At 53.0% G+C, this 21655-nt stretch overlaps 2 protein-coding genes across 9 annotated transcripts; one reads left to right on the top strand and one right to left on the bottom strand.

Moving 5' to 3' along the window:
* On the bottom strand, positions 1-10365 carry ACAA1 (acetyl-CoA acyltransferase 1). Of its 2 annotated transcripts, XM_021677557.1 has the most exons (12): positions 10099-10365; positions 9812-9905; positions 8809-8866; positions 6059-6138; positions 5730-5772; positions 3572-3670; positions 2534-2614; positions 1189-1379; positions 867-1046; positions 561-616; positions 301-446; positions 1-90 (listed from the first exon to the last, which is right to left on the bottom strand). In XM_021677557.1, the coding sequence occupies exons 1-12, from the start codon at positions 10273-10275 to the stop codon at positions 15-17; spliced, it is 1281 nt and encodes a 426-aa protein (XP_021533232.1). In that variant the 5' UTR covers positions 10276-10365; the 3' UTR covers positions 1-14. The 2 variants fall into 2 exon arrangements, with proteins under 2 accessions (XP_021533232.1, XP_044776629.1); XM_044920694.1 differs by lacking the exons at positions 867-1046; positions 3572-3670.
* Positions 10366-12170: 1805 nt separating this feature from the next.
* Positions 12171-15814, top strand: MYD88 (MYD88 innate immune signal transduction adaptor). 7 transcript variants are annotated; one of them, XM_021677558.2, is made up of 5 exons: positions 12171-12563; positions 13418-13552; positions 13962-14142; positions 14326-14417; positions 14688-15814. In XM_021677558.2, exons 1-5 carry the CDS (start codon positions 12236-12238, stop codon positions 14840-14842), a joined length of 891 nt encoding a protein of 296 aa, XP_021533233.2. In that variant the 5' UTR covers positions 12171-12235; the 3' UTR covers positions 14843-15814. The 7 variants fall into 7 exon arrangements, with proteins under 7 accessions (XP_021533233.2, XP_044776635.1, XP_044776646.1 ...); XM_044920700.1 differs by having other exon boundaries at positions 13962-14166; XM_044920711.1 differs by having other exon boundaries at positions 13962-14123; positions 14688-14794.
* Positions 15815-21655: the final 5841 nt, after the last annotated feature.

The following is a 21655-nucleotide window of genomic DNA, read 5'->3' as shown; positions in this document are numbered from 1 at the left end:
TAGGTGGGCCTTCCTCAGTTTCCGGGGTATTCAAAGACAGCAGCGGCTCCCATCCCGGTCCCGATGCACATGGACACCACCCCGTAGGCCCTGGGGAAGCAAGATTATGTTGGCTGGGCGAAGGCACCAAGGGCCTCTCCCCAGACCTCTGGGCATGCGGATCCCAGACTGCCCACTTGAGGCCACACACGCGGTGGCAGGCCAGGGTGCCCTTCCCGTTGGCCCCCAGGGAAAATGGGGGTCACGGCCCTGTGTCCTCCGTTCAGTGCATGTATGCCTGCCCCCAGCACCCCAGCTTACCTCTTCCCACGGCGCTTCAGTTCATGGAGGAGCGTGATGACCTGTCGAGCTCCGGTGCAGCCCAGTGGGTGGCCCAGGGCCACTGCACCCCCCAGAGGGTTCACCTTCTCGGGGGGGAGTCCTAGCTTCTCCACACAGTAGACGGCCTGGAAGGAGGCAGAGCATCAACTACGGTTCCCTCCCCAACCCCTGTACCCAATGCCCACTGGCTCCACCTTGGCTATCCAAGGCCCAGGCAACACTGAGAAAGGAAAGCTCACCTGGCTTGCAAAGGCCTCATTGATCTCAAAGATGTCCACGTCATTCACCGTCAGCCCTGTGGGTCAGGGGAAAAGACCTGAGCTGACCCAGCGTCCCCATCCCAGCCATAGCCTAAAGGCTGCTTGGTGTGTCTAATCCACATGGGCAGGTGGGTCCCAGCTGTGAGGTCAGGAAAGGCTTGGGGTACAGGGGCTGGCCTGGCCCACCTTCACTCTGCAGCACTCACGTGACCTCCCCCCCACACCAGCACCAGCACGAGAGGCAGGGGTGGGATACAGATGGAGATTGCGAAGGAACCACCTTACCTGCTTTTTGCAAAGCTACAGGGATGGCATAGGCAGGTCCAATGCCCATGATGTCAGGTGGGACCCCAACCACCGCATAGGACCTCAGGACCCCAAGGATGGGAAGGCCCAACTCTTCTGCCTTGGACCTCCGGGCCAGCAGGAGGGCAGCTGCCCCATCACTCACCTGACTAGAGTTTCCTACAGGCAAATCATGCGGGTTAGGACGCATCAGGGCAGGGCGGAGGAGCACCACCTGCACACCTTGCCTGGGGGCTCCAGGCTCCCAGAGAACAGCCTGATGGACACTGCCCCTCCTGGCCCTCCCCCAGTCCAGTCTCACCAGCCGTGGTAGAGCCGCCCTTCTTGAAGGCAGGCTTCAGTTTGGCCAGGCCCTCCATGGTGGTGTTGGGGCGGATACCCTCATCCTGGGCCACGGTGATGCTCCTCTCGGTGCCCTTGTCATCATGGACCGTGGTGGTCACAGGCACAATCTCAGCTTGGAAACAGCCCTTGCTCTGGGCTCTGGCTGCCCTGCCAGCACCATGGACAGCCAGGCTCAGGCTCCCTTGGGGTCCCTTCCTCCCAGGGGTCCCTCCCACTGCCTCTACCACCCCTGCCCACTGGGGCAGACAAGCTCAGGCTGCTAAACATGGGGACACGCTCGCCTCAGGGGAGCTGAGGGCCCCTCTTCCCCAGCCTGGGAGTGGGAGGCCTGAGGCCTTACGGGGCCTTCTTCGCCATCAGCCTCCTATCTTCAGATCCTGGCCAATCCCAACCTTGGAAGGGCAAGGGGAGGTTTAGATGTGGTGCCTCCCCCTTTGAGCCCTTTACCCAAGAGGTACTGAGCCTGCTTGGTTCTCTGGGCCAAACTGAAGACGGAGCCCCAGGAATATTTGTGCTGGGTTCTACCAACTTGGCTCTTCTATCCCAATGGCTCAATTTCATCTGCTCCCCAGTTTCCAGACATTTAAAATGACATACACTAAACTACGTAATGAATCTTAGTATTTAAACAGTACAAAAGCACAAAGTGTTTTTTGGGTGATCCTTGCGATCATATGCAAGATGTCAGGGACCAGGGATTTCCCCTGGGGAAGATTTCACAGTTTTCACCAAGTTTTTAAATGCTTCCTTGACCCCAAGTGCCTATGAACCACTGCCTCAGAGAAGCCCACTCCCTTCTTCTGCTGTAACCTCTGTGCATCTGGGGCTTGTCAACCTCAGCCTGCCCCTGCCCAGAGGCCTGAGCTCCTGGGGGTCTTCTGATGCTACCCCAGACCCAGGAGTGGTCCAGAAGCTGGGATGCCAGGGTCCCCAGCAGTGCAGGCCCTATAACCCAGGCTATCTAGAGAAGCCTATGGCTGCCATGTCGAATCACCAAACCACAGACAATCAGAGCAGAGTCCTGGCCCTCGTTACACTCCTGATGAATAGATTGGGAAACTGAAGCCCAGCTAGGGAGAGACTCAGGGTGAGTAGACAGTAACAGGACATGGAAAAGCTACCAATGCACTTCCAGCACGTTCTGGTCCCTGCCCACCTCTCCCTCCTGGCAGGCACTAGGCTTGGAAACCACTCACTGCCCAGCTGTAGCCAAAGGGCAGCTCTACCTGAGGCCACTTAATCTAGCCTCAAAACCTCACTCTCTAGCCCCTTACACACTCCCCATCCCAAATAGCACTCACTTCTGCTGGGAAGCCAGGGCAAAGGTATCCTGCTTCTCCCGCGAAATGCCGAACTGCTCAGCTACGTTCTCCGAAGTTATCCTAAAACAAAACCAGCACACCACGGATGTGCCCAGCAGCCTGGGGGCCTGGGCGGGGCCGCAGAGCTCTGCTTGCAACTCTGGGTCCCTGCGGCGGTAGGCAGGCGAGGACAGGAGGGCCAGGCCACGCCTTGGAGACAGAAGATGACTCTGGGTGGAGTGTGGGGGCACAGGGAGGGAGGCAGCAGGGCTGGCCAGACCCCGAGAAGCTTGTACACCAGAAAGGCCAGCCCAGCAGAGGGGCAGATGAGGGACCGGGTAGGGACACGAACGGGTTACTCTTCACCAGCTTCTCCTATGCCTTGAGGAAAGCTGTTCTCGGGCGGGGGGAGGAAGCCCCACCCCTCCAGGCTTTCTGCTCACTGTGACCAGAGCCAGCCCTCACCCTGGGGACCCACAGCTGCAGCTGGGCCTTCCCACCTGGGCTTCTGGCTTTAGAGGCTTCCCTGGGAGGTGGGGTCACTGGATGTGGAGGCAGCCAGGGCACTGCCCCTCTCTTGAGCCTCAAATCTCACCTTCAGGGGAGCCATGACTCCCTGCTTATGAACCTGGGGGGGATGGCCCAGAGGCTCAGCAACGTTGGCTGCAGAGCTAAGATGCCGTGCAAATGCAAGGCACTGTGATGTTGCATCTGACAGGACCCAAGCCGCCTCACCAGTGTGTTCCAACTCAAAGCCCTTCCACTTCAAGGTCCTAGGCCTCCCAAGACTTTGGCATGCAGCTGCCATCGTTCCTTGTGCGACTGGTCCCTCAGGGTGGGAGTGACAGGCTGGGCCATGACTGGAAACCCAGAGGCACAGAGTACCTGGAGGCCTCAGGAAAGGGAAGTCAGGGGCAGCAAGTCCCATCCCCATGGCCCAGCAAAGCAGAACAAGCCCGAAGGCAGGAGGCCACCAGATGATCCAAGTCTCTGTGCGCCTGCTCCAGGCCAGGAAGGGAGCTGAGGGGGCACACTCACCCCATAGGAATCAGGCAATCTCTGGCCTTCTCCTTCTCCACCAAGCGCGAAGTGATATTTCCCGGGTTTCCCCTGTCAGCCAGGGACATGGACTCCACCCTGAGGAGGCAGCGGAGGAGGTGGTCACTCTCAGGACTCCGCCAGGGATAGCTATGGCTCTGGCGAGTGCTGGGAAATCCAGCAGGCTGTCTGGGAACCCTGGGCAGGGCCCTGGCCAGCAAGGCAGAGCTGGGGTGCAGGGCTGCTGGCGCCCTCCACCCCCACGCCAGGTCAGAGCGCTGCACGGCCCACACCCCCAGGCAGGGCTGTGCTTCCCTATAACACAAATGCTCCCACAGCCGGCCAGTCCGCAGCTCCCAAGGAAAGCCGCCTAGTGCAGGCCACGTCCAGGCAGCCGGGCTGCGCCCTCTGGCGCCACAGGTTCAGAGGGCAGAAGAGCCAAGTATTCTAAAAGCCACAGATCAAAGGGCCTCTGACCTGCACTGACCAGGAGGTGCTAGGAGCTCAGAGGAAGGCAAGGTCTCAGTTTAGAGCGGTCAAACAGGCCTTCAAGGGACCGGGGGGTGGGGGGGACTGGGGGAGGGGACCTGGGTGTTGGGAGTCGGTTAAGCGTCCGACTCTTGGTCTTGGCTCAGGTCTGATCTCAGGGTCGTGAGATCGAGCCCCAAGTCTAGCACCATGCTCAGTGCGGAGTCTGCTTGGGTTTCTCTCTCGCTCTCCCTCTGCCCCCCTAGCCCCTGGCTCGGGAGCATGTGCCTTCTCTCTCTCAAATAAATAAAGCTTAGAAAAGAAGGCCCTCACAGAGATGCAGCAACACAGGGCCTCAAGGGGTAACATGTAACTTCGAATGCTTTTCACATGCCCTGTGCTATTTGATAATCTTTTCAGATATTAGAAAGCTTTCAACAGTATCAGTCACATAACATATGTCCCAGAGTGGTCCTGCTGTTATTACTGCATTTAATATTACCAACTTCAACAGGACTGAGTTAGTTATCCCCATTTTATAGACAAGGACACTGAGGCCCAGAGAGCTGAGTAACTTGTCCACAGTCACTCAGCAGGGATCCAGATTTAGGTGTCTGGCCCCAGAGCCCATTCTCAACCAGGATGCCCTGAGCATGATCAAAGCCTATGGGGGACAGTCTTGGCCCAGACCCTCAATACTCTAGAAACATAGTCTTTAACCTGCCTGGGGACCCAGATGCCCTCTAAAGAACTCATGAAGACTCCAGCCTTCTCCTCAAGTTACCCACACCTGTCCCTCCCCCAGTAAGATAGAGGACCATGAGAGAAATCAAAGGGCAGACTGGCAGTGGCCCTTGCCTGGCCAAAGGCTCTGCAGTGTGGTCTCTGGCTTTATTTACAAGCGCGGACAACCAGTGCCAGGCAGCACAGCCCCGAGGCGGCCCAACAACACTCCAATCAAGAAATGCTACAAAGAGGAAAAGCAAGAGAGAACGTGTCAAAATCCCCGTTCTGCTCGCCTCCCAGAGCCTGCCAGAGCCCTGGCTTTGCCTGCCTCCCCATACCAGATGCCCACCCCAGACTGGGCCCCAGGGCCCTTCCCCTTCCTGGAGGCACTGCCTAGTATGCCTTCTGTGGCTCCAGGTGCTACAGCTGAAGACAGAGCCGCAGCTGACAGTGACCAAACTACCGCAGATCTGACCACGCTCCTCAGAGCCCAGCAGGCAGCTGCAAGTTTCCACCTTGGTACCAAGGAGGGGGTCAAGGGGACCGACAGCCTCATAACATGAACAGACTAGTTATATAGTAGGCAACTGCCGTTGGCTCTAGGGAACCAAAACCACAACGTCTCTCTCAATAGCATCATAAATCAACAAGGGCCACACAAGGAAACCCAAGGGCTATACTCTCTCAAAATACTTGCATCTTCCAGCCTGACAAATTTCCAAGAAAGCAAGCTTTTAAAAGCCAATTCCCTTTTCCCACTAGTGCTGAGAGGTGTGAGCAATTCCTGAGGACCGAGAGCTGGGGGCTATTTCTAAGCTGGAATTTGTAGGAACCTACTCCCAGCCATCTGCCTAAAAGGGCTAGGGGAGAATCCTGCAATCATGGCCTCTGAGAACTCAGGACATGAAAATTAGTTTCATTATTAGGAGTTGATTAGTAAGCTCTGGCAGAAAGAAATTCTTACCCACAAGCCATGCCAATGTCATAAGACCCATTTCTGATGCCACCTGCAACAAAAGCATTTCATAAACATTCTTTATCAGAGTCCATCTGTTCTGGAAACAGAGGAGCCTCTTCCCCACCTGGTCTCTAAATGGGACTCGGCCCCAGCCTCAGAGATGGTAAGACCCAGGTGTCTGAAATGGCTGGGTGCAGTGGCAAGGGGCTCTCCCAGAGAGTCCTCTCAGAAATCCTATTGCCTGCCCAAAAGACAGTGACCTTGCTGACCCAAACCCAAGGAGCCAGAACCAAGGTCAGGCTGTAGCAGTGGGCACCCACCCCATCACAACTTACCAGCTATGTTGGCCACTGCCTGGAGCCCCGACGAACACTGTCTATTGACAGTGGATAAAGGCACGGTCTCTGGGATGTCACTGGAACAGAAAGTGAGACCACAGTCAGCCCCCTCTCCTCTGCCAGGCTCTCACGGAAAGCAGGCCTATGCTCCTGGTCAGTAGGACTGTCCCATCAAGGGGTGCAAAAACCAGGGGAACAAACCAACAGCCCTGTCGCCACTCCAGGCCAGATCCATACTGGGCAGACTCCATCTCTGCAGGTACTTGCTCCCTAGGGCCCCACAAACACATGCTCTTTCCTCCTGTGATTCTCCTCAACCAAGGTCAAGAACAGCCCAAAGGCAAGGAAAACTGGTTGGGCTACAGGGATCCTTCTTTCTCTCCCATTTTTTTTTTTTTTAAAGATTTTTTTTTTTTTAATTTGAGAGAGAGAGAGGGACAGCTAGAGAGGGAACACAAGCAGGAGGAGTGGGAGAGGGAGAAGCAGGCTTCCCGCTGAGCAGGGAGCCCTATGCGGGGCTCGATCCCAGGACCTTGGGATCATGACCCGAGCCGAAGGCAGACGCTTAAGGACTGAGCCACCCAGGCGCCCCCTTTCTCTCCCTTTGAAGATTTAAAAAAAAAAAAAAAAAGGAAAACTATATATCCATTTCCTCCAAAAAAATAGAGAACGGGATCTGTTGCTGGGACAGAGAACCAAGGCAAAAAAAAATAACATAAAATAAAAAAATGAATGAATGAATGAATGAATGGTCTCAAGCATGAGGCCAGAAACCATCAGCCTTACCAGTAACTATATACCTAACCCTTTATGTTCCCAGTCTCTCTGGAAGGTCTGTTCCCAGCTGGACAAAGAACCCTTGATGGGTACCAAGCATTCTAACATCCCTTGTTTGGGTGTGTTCCCCTAGGTTTCCATACTGCTCCCAGTCCTAGAACCTGATGGGGCCGTCCCTCCTGATGTAACCTGCCCTGACCAAGGGTACAAAACCCTGGGAAAATCCCCAGGCCCTCCTCAGACCCATGGACTCAGAACTTCAGGGGGTGAACGTGCTCTGGTGATGTTCTGGTGTGCAGCCAGGGTCAGCAACCCGTGACCTAGTGCCCAGGCCAGGTTCTGCTGAGAGCCTCTCAGGTAGGTAGCCTCCTAGGCCCATGCAGCCTGTGTAACCCTTCCCAGGTCTCCTAATTCCTTACCAGTTAGTTACTACCTAGTTACCACCTCCTCACCCAATCTACCAGCTGTTCACTAAACACCTGCTCAATACAAAGCACCACCTGAGGGATGCTGACATGCCCTAGAGGATGGCTGACCAACACACAGAAAATGAATCAGCTAGCAGAGACTGAAATAACAGTGCAGAGAGAGGAGGTAGGGACAGCACTCCAAGGGGACAGAATGACCAGAACAGGGAAGACAGTGGGCAGACAGGCGGGCTGAAAGAGGAAAAGTCAAGGGGTGCCTGGGTGGCTCAGTCGTTAAGCGTCTGCCTTTGGCTCAGGTCATGATCCCGGGGTCCTGGGATCGAGCCCTGGATCGAGCCCTGCCTTGGGCTCCCTGCTCCACAGGAAGCCTGCTTTTCCCTCTCACACTCCCCTTGCTTGTGTTCCCTCTCTCGCTGTCTCTCTGTCAAATAAATAAGAATCTTAAAAAAAAAAAAAAGAGGGAAAGTCAAGGCAAATGAACAGCAGGAGATAAGGCTGGATAGTAAGAAGTCCGGAGCCAGATCGAGGGAATCCTTGAATTCCACGCTAAGCAGTCTGAACCTATCCTAGGCCCTAGAGGTTTTGTCAATTTTCCTGTTCCTTCACTGGCTAATGTTCCTATTTCTTTTCCAGGTAGTAGGGAGTGCAAATTTAAGTGGTTCTTAAATCTACACATGACAATAATTTAAGCACTCCTCCCTTGTCTTGGGACAGCAAGTGAAGGGCAAGTTTCCCAGGGCCCCTCCTGGGCTACCCCTCACCCCAGGGTTCTGCCACATCCCCAAGTCTCTGCTGATGTGCTATGCCTTGAAGGTCTCAGCTTTTTCAACTAGCTTTAAAAAGCTCAAAGTCACTTTTCAGTGTGCCTTCCTGGTTACCTGGCAAAAAAAGGACAGAGTCCACACTTACAAAGGCAAAACAGCAAGCTGACTTTGGCTAAATCATCAGGCCAGAGGGCTTTTGCTCTAGTCTCAAAGGCCCTGTTTGTCCTGGTTCAGTGTCGATAATGCAACCTTCCTTCAAAGTAGGGCAGGGGCACCTGGCTGGCTCAATTGGTAGAGCATGCAACTCTTGATCTTGGGGGCCTGAGTTCAAGCCCCACACTGGGCATAGAGGTGAAAGAAAAGAAAAAAGAAAAGAGGGGTGCCTGGGTGGCTCAGTCGTTAGGCATCTGCCTTCGGCTCAGGTCATGATCCCAGGGTCCTGGGATCGAGCCCCACATCCGGCTCCCTGCTCGGCGGGAAGCCTGCTTCTCCCTCTCCCACTCACCCTGCTTGTGTTCCCTCTCTCGCTGTGTCTCTCTCTGTCAAATAAATAAATAAAATCTTAAAAAAAAAAAAAAAAGAAAAAAGAAAAGAAAAAAAAAGACAATGCCAAAGTAGGGGAAAGGTAGTGTCCACAAAAGCAGGGTGCCAAGGACCCTGGCTGCATCCAGGTCTGGTGTCCAACCTGATCCTCTTCCACACATAAGCCGAGTTCCCTGGTGCCTGAGCCTCCTCGAGTCAAAATGGCCAACATACAGCTAGAACTAGAAGAGTTTACCTCAGAAACTGAGCGATTCGGGCCATGATTGCTCCGGCCCCCGGCTGAAGCACATTTCCTGTGGACAACAAACCTTTATTCAGTGCCAGATAGTGTTCTAGACACTAAGGTACAGTTGTGAATAGTAGAAAGGGGACATTCCAGATCTTTCTTCAAGCCCCCAGCAGGCTCCCTTGGAGCTCTGGAATTTGAAGGAGCCAGTCATACAGCCAGCTCGCCCCGGTCATACAATTAAACCCAGTCCCCAAGCGTTGCAAGCTCCCTTGACCTGCACCCTCCTTTCCCAAATCAGTGCACAGTGGGCAGGCTGGCTGCCTGCCTTTAAAGGAAAGATGGAAAGAAGACTGTAGTGCAAAGCTTGCAGTCAAACGAACTGGTCTTGTCAGTTAGGAAAATGAATTTCTGAAAACGCACACCTGAGTGTCCTCAGCCAAACCCTGCTGGCATTTCAGACGTGGAACAGTGATTCCCCACCTAAGGATGGCCCCTACTATAGTCTGGCCCTGTTCTATTGTTTCCAGGCTAGAGGAGTAGGGTTGGAGGTAAAGGGTTGGACTGAATGTCAAGGGGCCCTGGATTCAGGTCCAATCTCTGCAGCAAATTTCCCAGGACCTGGTGTCTCCACCTGTGAGGGGGAGGGGCTGAACTACATGGCTTTTGATGGTCCTTCTGTTGTGTGGTGGCACAGACGGGATGAGTTAAGAGAACCCTGACCCCTGTCTCCTACGCTGTCCGCAAACTCCCGTGCTTGGGTGTTAGAATGGCATGGGGACCGCTGCTTGCCATCATACGTAACAGGCAAAACGTGGTTGCGGAGGGGGCAGAAAGTGCCTGGAGGCGGGAGGGAAGGGTAGGACCGAGCCCTAAAGAAACGATTACGTGCACTGCATGGAGTCCCTTGCCATTCCGGAAGGTGCCTGGAGGGTGAGGAGGTGTTTGAGGAGGGCTTTGGCCGCATGGAGGGCGAGGAGGAACAAGCCCAGGGCCTGGGCAGTGTGCTCACCCACGCAGATATCCCCCAGCTGGGCCGGGCTCAGCTTCACGTCCCGGAGAACCGCGGTCATGACGGCCGAGAGAAGCTCGTCAGGGGTGGTGTCCTGCAGCGGGAGGCGCGGCCACGGTGATCCCCCGCCAGCAGTGCACGGGGTTCCCGGGACCCCCGCTCCCCCACCCCACCCGAGAGACACAGCGGTCACAGCCGGGCGCGGAGCCACCTAGGGCGCCGAGGGGCCAGACCCCAGCCCGCTCAGGCCCGCCGTCCCACCCGGCGCCGGGACCCAGGGGCCTCACCTTAAAGCCGCCGCGGCCCCCTCGGCCAATGGCCGTGCGCCGCCCGTGCACCACCACCACGTCCTCGGGCGACACCCGCGGGGCGCCGCTCAAGCACGGCGTGGCCTGCGGCTCCGGCACCCCCCCAGAATGGGGGTGGCCCGTCAGGTGGCCCAGCACCACCTGCAGCCTCCGCATCGCGCGACACGGCCCAGTAGACCCTCCCCCCACCACTCCGCCGGGAACAGCGTAGACACCAACAGACCTCCCCCCGCGCAGGCGCGGAACCCACTCTGCCCTGATGCTTTAACCCTGCTCAGAGCCCCGCCCCCAAGTCTCGCCCACCTCCCACCTCAGCCAACCAGAAGGGGTCTACCTCAGGTCCCGCCCCCTGCTTCTAATCAAACCACCTAAAGCAGAGCTCTTGTTTTGATGGAGAGTCTTTCCCCTCAAAGCCCCGAAGCCCCGCCTGCCGTAGCCCCTTCCGAAGCCCCGCCCAGAAATGCCGGCAGGAAACCTTTCCCCTTGCAGTCCTGCTTGCTTTAAGAGTCCTTTCAGAGTCTTGTGTTTTTGTTTTTTTTTTAAGATTTTATTTACTGGGGCGCCTCGGTGGCTCTGCTTCTCCCTCTGCCCTTCCTCTCCGTTTGTGCTCTCTCTCTGGCTCTCTCCCTCTCTCTCTCTCAAATAAATAATCTTTAAACAATTTTTACTTATTTGAGAGAGCGAGCCTGAGCGCATGAGCTGGGGGAGAGGCAGAGGGGGAGGGAGAGAATCTTAGGCAGACTCCACAATGAGCACGATCCCCACTTGGGGTTTAGATCTGTAGGCCCTGAGATCTTGATCTGAGCTGAAACCAAGAATCAGAAGCTCAACCGACTAAGCCACCCAGGCGCTGCATAGCCCTTTCAGTATCTTGAAACAAAGTCCGCCATTGCCGGGGCTGTTTCCCCTATAACCCTGCCCAATGCGGGCTACCAAACCCAGGTGCTACCAGGCCAGCACCACGCCCCCAACCCGCCCGCCCACGGTTTCCTGCTTGGGGAGGAGGCAGGGACTCTTAATTCCTCTTCCCCCCTTGTTAGTTTTCTCTGCTGTCTCCTTTATCTCAGCATCCAAGCTGGGGATCTTAAATAATTCCCAGAGGCCCCAGACTCTTACCCCGACGTGCTTGTGCTCTCTTGGGAAGTCTTTCGAGAACACAGAGGGAACTGGGGACTCTGGTGCAGCAGGAGAACAGATTGTGTTACGTTGCTGAGATGTGACAAACTCCCTATCCCTATGCATGCATCTATCAATTTTACAGTAGTTTGGGTTTATTTAATTAGTGCCCACCTCCCACACTAGGCTGGGGTCTCCACCGAGGCAGGGAGGGGCTTGTATCCGGGGTGCCTGCAACATGCTTGACACTTAGTAGGTGATCAATACCGATTCAATGGAAGACCAGAGCTCCTTAGGTCAGGACTGTGCTTCCCAACCTCCCGCCCCCCACAGCTCTAAAGAGCAAGGCCAGGTGCCCCCTTGACTCCCAATGGTAATGCGTTCCCTCGACCCCAGAGAGTAGTGGTACTGCGTTTCTCCTAGACACCAAAGGCCAGGGTGCCCTGTTACCCCCAACCCCAGAGGGGTTCCCACCTTTCAAAGGCAGGGCCATGGCATGCCTCAGACTTCAGAAGGGAGTATACCCCCTTTCCCATCTCACCTCTGGATTGTGCCTTCCCAAGAGATCCTGGGACGAGCATGGGGGGGGGTCTCCTCCTTTGCCCCCTCCCCGCCATCCTCAGTTCCCCCACAGAAAGGATGTGATTCTACCAGATAGATCCCAAAGAGCAAGGCCCCTATTTCCTACAGCCCCCAAAGGAGGGTCGTGCGACGCCCCTCCCGCCCCCGCACTAGACCCGGAAGGTCGGTGGGCCTCCACAGACCTCAAACGGCAGGTCCCCGGTTCCCATATCCCCTGTTGTCCCAGACCCCGAGAGCCGAGATGGGGCATCCCCACCTTCACACAGCTGCTAGGGCTCCAGATTGAAGCGCAGGGCGGAGCTTCTCGGAAACAGAAACCGGCGGGGCTGGGCCGGGGGCGGGGATGGCGGTAAAGGAAGGAGGAAGCGCGGACAGGCGACGCAACTCCACAGCGCTGGGGCTCCGGGGGTATCCCACCATGGCTGCAGAAGTCTCCCGCGCGGAGTCCGCGTCCCCCGCCTGCTCCATGTCCTCCCTGCCCCTGGCTGCTCTCAACGTGCGAGTGCGGCGCCGCCTGTCGCTGTTCCTGAACGTGCGGACGCAGGTGGCGGCCGATTGGACCGCGCTGGCCGAGGAGATGGGCTTCGAGTACTTGGAGATCCGGCATCTGGAGACGCACGCCGACCCCACGGGCAAGCTGCTGGACGACTGGCAGGGACGCCCTGGCGCCTCGGTGGGCCGCCTGCTTGAGCTGCTCACCAAGCTCGGCCGCGAGGACGTGTTGGTGGAACTGGGGCCCGGCATCGGTGAGGACACGCGCTTCCGGGCCTCATAACTAGGGGGATGAGGGAGCTGACCTTCACCAGCCTCAGCATCTAACCTCCCCTGGAGAGGCCCTCCTTTAATGCCTGGGGCGGGGTGGGGGCGCTGGAGGCAGCCTGCAGAGGTGGTACCGCTGTGTGAGACCAATTCCCTCTTTCAGTGGGGCGATAGGACCTGGAGAAAGGAGGTGAAGGCTGGGGAGAGGCAGAGAACACAGGGAAACATCTTAGGCAAAGGCTTTCACGTAGGGCCAGGAGTCAGAATCGGGGTCCTTTGTGGGGGAGTTAGGACTGCTTCGGGTAGAGCAACAGGGCAGGTGAGGGACTGAAAGCTGTCATGGAAACCTCATGTCCCTGGGAAAATGCACCCCTTCCTGCCCCTCGCTGACACATAATATGCATGCATAGGTGTAAGAACAGTGGCCCACAGATGATGCATCTTGCTTGGTTGGGGCCTCAGCCCTCACTGCACATAACCACTGGGTCTCCTGAGCTGTTCTTGCATGCCCAGTCCCCTGCTCCCATCAGCCGTGGGTCCTGGAAGAAGCACACTTTGGGTTCTGTTCTCAGGAGTTCTAGGAAGGAGGGCCAGGACAAAGGGACAGAAAGACACAAGCCTGACCATGACGACTTCCCAGATGACCAACACTTTGGGATGGTCAAGAGCCAGATGGGAACGCAACTTTTCAGAGCTGTTGAACTGTGGATGGCACCAGAGTGCTGGAAAAGGCCTGGAGCACAACATAGTTAAGGGAGTGGGACAAGGGCTGGATCCTAACTGTAGGTAGAGGCATGGGACAAACTGGGGGAGCCTGCCACACCTTGTCTCTTCTCCACAGAGGAGGATTGCCAAAAGTATATTCTGAAACAGCAGCAGGAGGAGTCTGAGAAGCCCTTACAGGTGCCTGCTGTAGACAGCAGTGACCCACGGACACCAGAGCGGGGGGGCATCACCATGCTTGATGACCCCTTGGGTAAGGATACAATATTGCTCCCCAGGTGTGACAGGTGGGTCATAAGATACTGTGTTAAGAGCATAGATTTTGAAAGCAGGTGGGCTGTGGCCCCTTAATCTCTTGATCTCTCTGATTGATCTCCCCATTTTCTCACCTAAGAAATGGGAATAATAATAATCCTACGTCTGAGTTGGTATGAGACTCATGAAATGATGTGTCTGTCTCATGGTCAACCCAGGGCTTGGCCCCCAGAGCGGGGAGGGTGGGGGGAGAGACACTCATCTTCCCTCTTCTAGGAAGGGCACTTTCTCTTAGTGTCATCTCAGGATTGGTGTAGGGTTCAGGACCAAGGTCACCTAGGCTGGGGGTTCCTGCCTGGGCTCCTCCTCTGTAGAGCTTTGACATCACCCTTGTGCTCTGCACCCAGGGCAAATGCCTGAGCGTTTTGATGCCTTCATCTGCTACTGCCCCAGCGATATCCAGTTTGTTCAGGAGATGATCCGGCAGCTGGAACAGACAGACTATCGGCTGAAGTTGTGTGTGTCTGATCGTGATGTCCTGCCTGGCACCTGTGTCTGGTCCATTGCCAGTGAGCTCATTGAGAAGAGGTTGGCTAAGTGGCCAGGGGGCAAGCGGGGGGTACATAAAGCCCTGCCCAAGAGATCCAGATGCTCGGATTCTCCTAGCCGGGCCCTGTCTAGCCTGGGCACAGTGGACTCCTGAGTCTGTCCCCTGGGGGGTATGCTGAGCTAGGTTGCCACAGTGGCTGCAGCCTGCCCACTCTCCCCTAGGTGCCGCCGGATGGTGGTGGTTGTCTCTGATGATTACCTGCAAAGCAAGGAATGTGACTTCCAGACTAAGTTTGCGCTCAGCCTCTCTCCAGGTAAGCACTGCTTTGCCACAGAGGAGTGGGTGGGCGGGGCCTCAGGAGGCCATTGGTCCCTCACCCAGGGCCCTGGATGCAGCACTGAGGAACTCCTGTAGGTTTCTGCACACCTGAGTGTGCGTGCACACGAGTGCCCTCTGAGTGGGTGAATGTGTGCCAGGGTGCTTAGTTGGGGGGAGGTCTGTTGTTAACCCCTGGGCGGAGGACTGATCCCCCCCCACTTTGGGGTGAGGGCCAGGTGCCAGCTCGGAACTCCTTGGCTTGCAGGTGCCCATCAGAAGCGATTGATCCCCATCAAGTACAAGGCAATGAAGAAAGAGTTCCCCAGCATCTTGCGGTTCATCACCGTATGCGACTACACCAACCCCTGCACCAAGTCCTGGTTCTGGACTCGCCTCGCCAAGGCCCTGTCCCTGCCCTGAAGACTGCCGTGGGCCCCTGGGTGTGTGTGCATCTCTCTGTCTGCCCGTACGTGTACTTCTGCCCCTGCTTCCTCCTGCAGTTGTAGGGGTAATCTGTGCTCCACTTGCCTCTCGTTCCTGGAGATGCCGACTCCACAGACATATCTGTAGCCACCATACATAGCTGTGGACGTTGCATCTCATGTCCTGCACGGAACCAGTGGCTGTAAGTGGCACGTTGGCACGTCCGCGGGCTGGGTTATCAGCCAAGACAGTGAAATCCAGAGCCAGCTGGCACTAAGAGGACCAGCGGAACCAGCCCTGACCTGCCCAACACATCTTAGGCCTCAGTTTCTCCACCTGAGAACTAAGGAGGGTGGGGAGAACTGGCAGTAGCTGTGTTTGAATCACTCTCGGGGGGGCTTAACCTTGGACAAAGGTGGGACACATTTATATTCCTTTTCCCTTTTTTTCCCTCTTCATTGAAACCTAACTCTGGAAAGAGCCCAATGTGCCAGCACTTGTGCCTTCAGTGAAGCACAGAGCAAGTAAGAGCCACTTGAACTCGCAGAGCGAGTAAGCTGCAGATTTCCCTCCCAGGGGATTTGTATGCTAGTTATCTTCAAGCTCTCCTCGGGGGAGAAAATGGCATGGGCTCAGGGCTCTGTCCCAGGCCAGACCCCAGGACCCTAAATCTAATCGAAAAATGTGTCTTTGCTGCTCCACACCCAGCCAGGGCTAGGGCAAGGTACCTTTCCTCAGGGTCTTGGGACTGGAGGCCCCTCTCTGCATGATCTTGATGAAGCACTTAGCTAACTGTGCACTTATCCTCACTTTGATCTTGGGGATTATTTTTAAACAATTTGAAAAAAAGTATCTTTCATACCTGTTTTGTATGCACTGTGAGAACTGCAGAGAGCTGAGATATGCCCTATGTGTGTCCTTTCTCTTCTGTATCCTGGGTTTATAATAAAGAGTTCTTTACTTTTGGAATAGCAGGTGTCACTTGTGTCTGGGGGTTTAGAGGCAGTAACCTGGGATAAAGCTCTCCTGGTAAGAGAAATTGGCCCATCGGGTAGGCTCCAGTGGGTTTGGCAGGGGCTTCCTGAAGGCTGGGCCTCCTCCTCACAGGTCCCAGGCCTCACCAGGGCTGCAGGCAGAACCAGGAATAGGGACCTCAGTTCCAGACTCTGGGGAGACTGCTCCCCTCCACCAAGCTTGGTCTTCCCTGGATTGTGTCACATTTCTGGGTCCTCGTTTGGCCCTTCTAGGCTCCAAGGAAAGTCTGGAGAACTTCCAGCCCACAGATCTCTGGAGAACTCAGTTATCAATAATGGTCAGCCTTAAGCGTATCTGTGTTAATCCTGATGATTTTGATCTATTTTTACTTTTATTTATTTTTTTTAAGATTTTTTTTTTTTTTTTTTTTGAGAGGGGAGCCTGGGTGGCTGAGTTGGTTAAGCATCTGCCTTCGGCTTGGGTCATGATCCCGGGGTCCTGGGATTGAGCCCTGCATCGGGCTCCCTGCTCAGCGGAGAGTCTGCCTCTCCCTCTCCCTCTGCCCCTCCCCCTGCTTGTGCTCGCTCTGTCAAATGAATAAATAAAATCTTTAAAAAAAAAGGTGGTTTTTTTTTTTTTTTTGGGGAGAGGGGGGGCATACCCGTGGGGGGGGGGGGCAGAGGGAGAGGGTGAGAGAGAATCTCAAGCAGACTCCATGTCCAGCATGGAGCCCGACATGGAACTAAATCTTACAACCCTGAGATCATGACCTGAGCCAAAATCAAGAGTCGGACACTTAACTGACTGAGCCACCAGCCACCCCTAAAGATTTTATTTTTAAGTAATCTATACATCTAATGTGGGGCTTGAACTTACAACCCTGACCGAGATCAAGAGTTGCATTCTCTACTGACTGAGCCAGTTGGGTACCCTGGTTTTGATCTGTTTTTAAATAGAATGTCACTTTTTTTACTGTTCACTCAAGAAAATTTGGAAAATATATTATTTTTAAAAATCAGTGATAATTCTAATCCAAGAGATAACTCTAGTGATCTTTTAGAGTGCCCAGACATTATCAGTGACCATAGGTCTTCACTCAGTGGTCCTTCTGTTACCATGTCCTGGCTCCTGAGCCTCCTGGATACTGGGGGCTCCCCAGCCTTGCCCCTGTGCCCGCAGGGACTCCTAGAAAGGCCCTGTGTATTCAGGGCAGCCCTGAGATAAGACTTCCCTCTCCAGTGTCCCCTGGGGAGCAGAGCCTCAGTGTGGTCCTGGAAGAGCCCCCCAGGATCCACCCTGCCATCTATGGCTGGGGGGACAGTCTTTGGGTTGGCTTCTGGTCATGTGGTTGGGGGAGGGGGTCCTCAGGGTAACACCAGAGTCGTGGGAAACACTGCCATTCTTTCAGGCCAGGCTGGTGACCTGAATGTGCTCACTTCACTCCCATCTGATCCTCACACCTCTCCCACATTCCTTCCCCAATGCCCACTTCCCCACAGGCAGGTTCCCAGACACCAAGAAAGCTTCCTCTTCTCATTTTGGGCGTAGTCTTCTAGGAACCTTTGATTGAGAAACCCTCATTTTTCAATAGGGGAAATTCACTGCTGAAATTATCAAAGGCAAAAGCAGAAAATTTTGGAGGGCAGCAGCAAAGTTAAAATACAAAACCATAAGTCTACATGACTGTGAACCTGAATTCTGCCACAAGTTAATGACAGGGGGAAAACAACAGGGAGAGGGATTTCCTCCAGATTAGACAATAAAACATATATAATATAGGGTGACTATGTTGGATCCTTGTTCAAACAGATCGATTGTAAAAAGACATTCTTGGGTCATATAACTGATAGAGGTTAATATCGAGAACTCTTGCAACTCAACAAAAAAGAAATATAACACAATTTAAAAATGGGCAAGGGACTTGAACATTTTTCCAAAGGAAATATACAAATGACTAATAAATAGAGGAAAAGATGTTCAACATCACTAATCATTAGGAAAATGCAAATTAAAACCACAACAAGGGGCACCTGGGTGGCTCAGTAGGTTAAGCGGCTGCTCTTGATTTTGGCTCGGGTCGTGATCTCAGGGTCGTGAGACTGAGCCCCACATTGGGTTCTGCACTGGGCATGGAGCCTGCTTGATTCTCTCTCTCCCTCTCCCTCTGTCCCTCCCCCCCACTCTCTCTCTCTCTCAAACACACACACACACAAGATACCATATCACACCCATTAGGATGCCTACCATCAATAAAACAATGCCAGAAAATAACAAGTGTTGGCAAGGACATGGAAAAATTGGAGCCCTGTGCACTGCTGGTGGGAATGTAACATGGTGCGGTTGCTGTGGAAAATGGTATGCCAATTTCTCAAAAAATTAAACACAGAAATACCATATGATCCAGCAATTCCACTTCTGAATACATAACCAAAAGAACTGAAAGCAAGGTCTTGAAGAGAAAGTTGTATATTCATATTCATAGCAACGTTATTCCCAACAACCAAATTCTATAAGCAACCCTAATACCCCTTGACAGATGCATGGATAAGCAGAATGTAGTATACACATACAATGGAATACTATTCATCCCTGAAAAGGAATGAAATTCTAACACATGCTGTAATATGAATGAACCTTGAAGACATTACACTAAGTGAAATAAGCCAGTTGCAAAAAAGACACATACTGTATAATTCCATTTATATGAGGTATCTAAAATAGCCCAATTTGGGGCACCTGGGGGGCTCAGTTGTTGAGCATCTGCCTTCGGCTCAGGTCATGATCCCGGGGTCCTGGGATCGTGCCCCGCGTCAGGCTCCCTGCTCAGCGGGAAGCCTGCTTCTCCCTCTCCCCCCTGTTTGTGTTCCCTCTCTCGCTGTCTCTCTCTCTCTCTCTGTCAAATAACTAAATAAAATCTTTAAAAAAAAAAATAAAACAGCCAAATTTATATAGAGAAAATAGAATGGTGGTTTCCAGAGTGTGAGGGGAGGAGAGAATGGAGAGTCATTGTTTAATGGGTACAAGGTTTCAGTTTTGCACAAGGAAGTATGTTCTGGAGATTGGCAGTATGACAATGTGAATGTACTTAACACTACTGAACTATATACTTAAAAAATAGTTAAGATGGCATGCTTTATGTCATGTGTATTTTACCTCTTAAAAAAAGACATTCTTGGGGCGCCTGGGTGGCTCAGTTCGTTGGGCGACTGCCTTCAGCTCAGGTCATGGTCCTGGAGTCCCGGGATCGAGTCCCGCATCGGGCTCCCTGCTCAGCGAGGAGCCTGCTTCTCCCTCTGACCCTCCCCCCCTCATGTACTCTCTCTCATTCTCGCTCTCTCAAATAAATAAATAAATCTTTAAAAAAAAAAAAAAGACATTCTTGGGACAATGGGGGAAATTCAGGTATTAGATGATGCCAAAGAATGATCAATATTTTTTTAAGATGTGATAATAGCATTGTGGTTACACAAGAAAATGTCCAAATTTGTTAAAGAGTCCAAATCTGAAGTATATTGGTATGAAATAAAAGGTATCTGGGATTTGTTTTTATTTTATTTTTTTAAAGATTTTATTTATTTGAGTGAGAGAGCGAGCAAGCACGAGCGGGGGATGGGCAGAGGCAGAGGGAGAAGCAGACTCCCCGCTGAGCAGGGAGCCCGATGCGGGACTTGATTCCAGGACCCTGAGATCATGACCTGAGCCAAAGGCAGACGCTTAACCAACTGAGCCACTCAGGTGCCCCAGGGATTTGTTTTAAATACTTAAGTAAATTGAGAAAAAAATAATAAAGGATATATGAAGCAAATGTGACCATACAATAGTTATTAAATTAGTTCATTTTTTCTATCCTTTTTTTTTTTTTTTTTGAGACACAGCGAGAGAGGGAACACAAGCAGGGGGAGTGGGAGAGGGAGAAGCAGGCTTCCCACAGAGCAGGGAGCCCGATGCGGGACTCGATCCCAGGACCCCAGGATCATGACCTGAGCTGAAGGCAGACACTTAACAACTGAGCCACCCAGACACCACCCATTTTTTCTATTCTTATGTCTAAAATTTTTGATAATTAAAAAATGTGTTACAGGGGCGCCTGGGTGGCTCAGTTGGTTAAGCGACTGCCTTCGGCTTAGGTCATGATCCTGGAGTCCCGGGATCGAGTCCCGCATCGGGCTCCCTGCTCGGCAGGGAGTCTGCTTCTCCCTCTGACCCTCCTCCCTTTCATGCTGTCTGTCTCTCATTCTCTCTCTCTCAAATAAATAAATAAAATCCTTAAAAAAAAAAAATGTGTTACATTTAAAAGTACAAGTGTTGTTGCTACTTCACTTGGACAGATATCTCTCTTGCTGCATCTCCCTAAGCTAGGGTATTTTAAAATCATTAATTAGGAACGACTGAAACAAATAATCATCTTATCTGGTTGGGGAAGTGGAGGGGAAATTTGATAATATATTTTCAGACATGTGAAGATCTCATCTCTGACACTTGGTTCTGTAAAAATGACTCATGAATTTTGAGGTTTATAAATAGTATATCAAAAATATTTTAACTCAAAACATTTTTATCTTCAAAGGGACTTCCATGAATGGCATGGCATTTGAGTCAGAAGGACCAGACCCACTGATCTTGGACAAAGGGAGAAGGGCCATGGTTCCCTTTCAGCCACGCTGAAAGCTTTGCTTCGTGGCAAAGGGGGCCCGTGGCTCTTGAGCCAAGCCAGGAAGACATGGATATAGTGCCTTCCCTCAACAATGCGGGAGCAGCCTCTTGGGGGCTTCTGGCTGATGGAGAATTCTGAGTCGTGGGGCTGAGAAGTGGCAAGTGGTGGAAAACTGGAGTATGCCTGTTCAAACCAGTCTGGAATGATTTCAAATTCTAGAAGGTGAACTCAGAATCACAGAGCAGAACACATTGGGCCATTGTAACGGTAGGTGGGTGGGTGAGGAGGGAGTTCACCATCAGTTCAGGGGAACTTTGTCCCTGCTGGCTGCTGTCTGCTAGATCATGCAGAATAAATGGTCTGAAAGGCCCTGCAAATTCTGGTCCTGGGGAAATATGGAGTAAACACACGTCTCCCTATTCCCTTTGTTAAGTATAGTTTAAAAAACAACAACAACAACAAACAACCCTGGACTTCATATATAATAAAATAAAAAGGAGACTTTGAAAGGTGGAGAGAAGAAGACAGACTGGCTAGGGACCTGGGGACCCACAGAATGACGTGGTAGTGATTGCCAGGGTTTTCTTTTTGCCTTATATAGCTCAGACTGAGTACTGGAGAAGCCAGCAATCCAGAAGCTAACTGGTACAGACCAAAAAAAAAAAAAAAAAAGGAGGAGGGGGAAGAAAAAGAAAAAAGGGCTTGCTCTCTCTAGGTAAAGGACTAGCAAGGGGCAGCCCAGAAAGAAAACTTTTCGGGGCACCTGGGTGGCTCAGTTGGTTAAGTGTCTGCCTTCAGCTCAGGTCATGATCCCAGGGTCCTGGGATGGAGCCCCACGTTGGGCTCCTTGCTCAATGGGGAGCCTGCTACTCTCCACAACTCGTGTTCTCTCTCTCTCTCAAATAAATCTTAAAAAAAAAGAAAAAAGAAAAGTTTTAGATAATAACCACTCTACTCCAGCCACAAAAACTGTAGAATAAACTGCAATACCACCTATAGCCTGCCAGCCAGGCCAAATGGGGACCTGGGACTTTTACTCCTACATGCCGGGTGGTGTCAGAAGAGGTCTAGTGGAGAGTCAGGATTCTCACCACTGGCCCAGCAATGTGCTCCTCCACCACATCTGTGGGGGCCACACGGGAGCAGTACTGATGCCTCCGCCCCCTCCCTGTATCAGCAGA

The sequence above is a fragment of the Neomonachus schauinslandi genome, chromosome 1 (genome assembly GCF_002201575.2).
Source record: "Neomonachus schauinslandi chromosome 1, ASM220157v2, whole genome shotgun sequence".
NCBI lineage: Eukaryota > Metazoa > Chordata > Mammalia > Carnivora > Phocidae > Neomonachus > Neomonachus schauinslandi.
The sequence above is the reverse complement of the archived record's forward strand: the minus strand, read 5'-3'. Positions and strand labels throughout refer to the sequence as shown.

Bases quoted from the DNA above. Each gene is read 5' to 3' on its own strand.
- ACAA1 (XM_021677557.1), bottom strand. From the start codon at position 10,275: ATGCGGAGGCTGCAGGTGGTGCTGGGCCACCTGACGGGCCACCCCCAT. The intron at 9,906-10,098 runs GTGAGGCCCCTG...CTCCCGCTGCAG, and splicing joins GGGGCCGCGGCGGCTTTAAG to GACACCACCCCTGACGAGCT. The intron at 2,615-3,571 runs GTGAGTGTGCCC...GTTTTGTTTTAG, and splicing joins GATTGCCTGATTCCTATGGG to GATAACTTCGGAGAACGTAG.
- MYD88 (XM_044920700.1), top strand. From the start codon at position 12,236: ATGGCTGCAGAAGTCTCCCGCGCGGAGTCCGCGTCCCCCGCCTGCTCC. The intron at 13,553-13,961 runs GTAAGGATACAA...CTCTGCACCCAG, and splicing joins CATGCTTGATGACCCCTTGG to GGCAAATGCCTGAGCGTTTT. The intron at 14,167-14,325 runs GCGGGGGGTACA...ACTCTCCCCTAG, and splicing joins GCTAAGTGGCCAGGGGGCAA to GTGCCGCCGGATGGTGGTGG.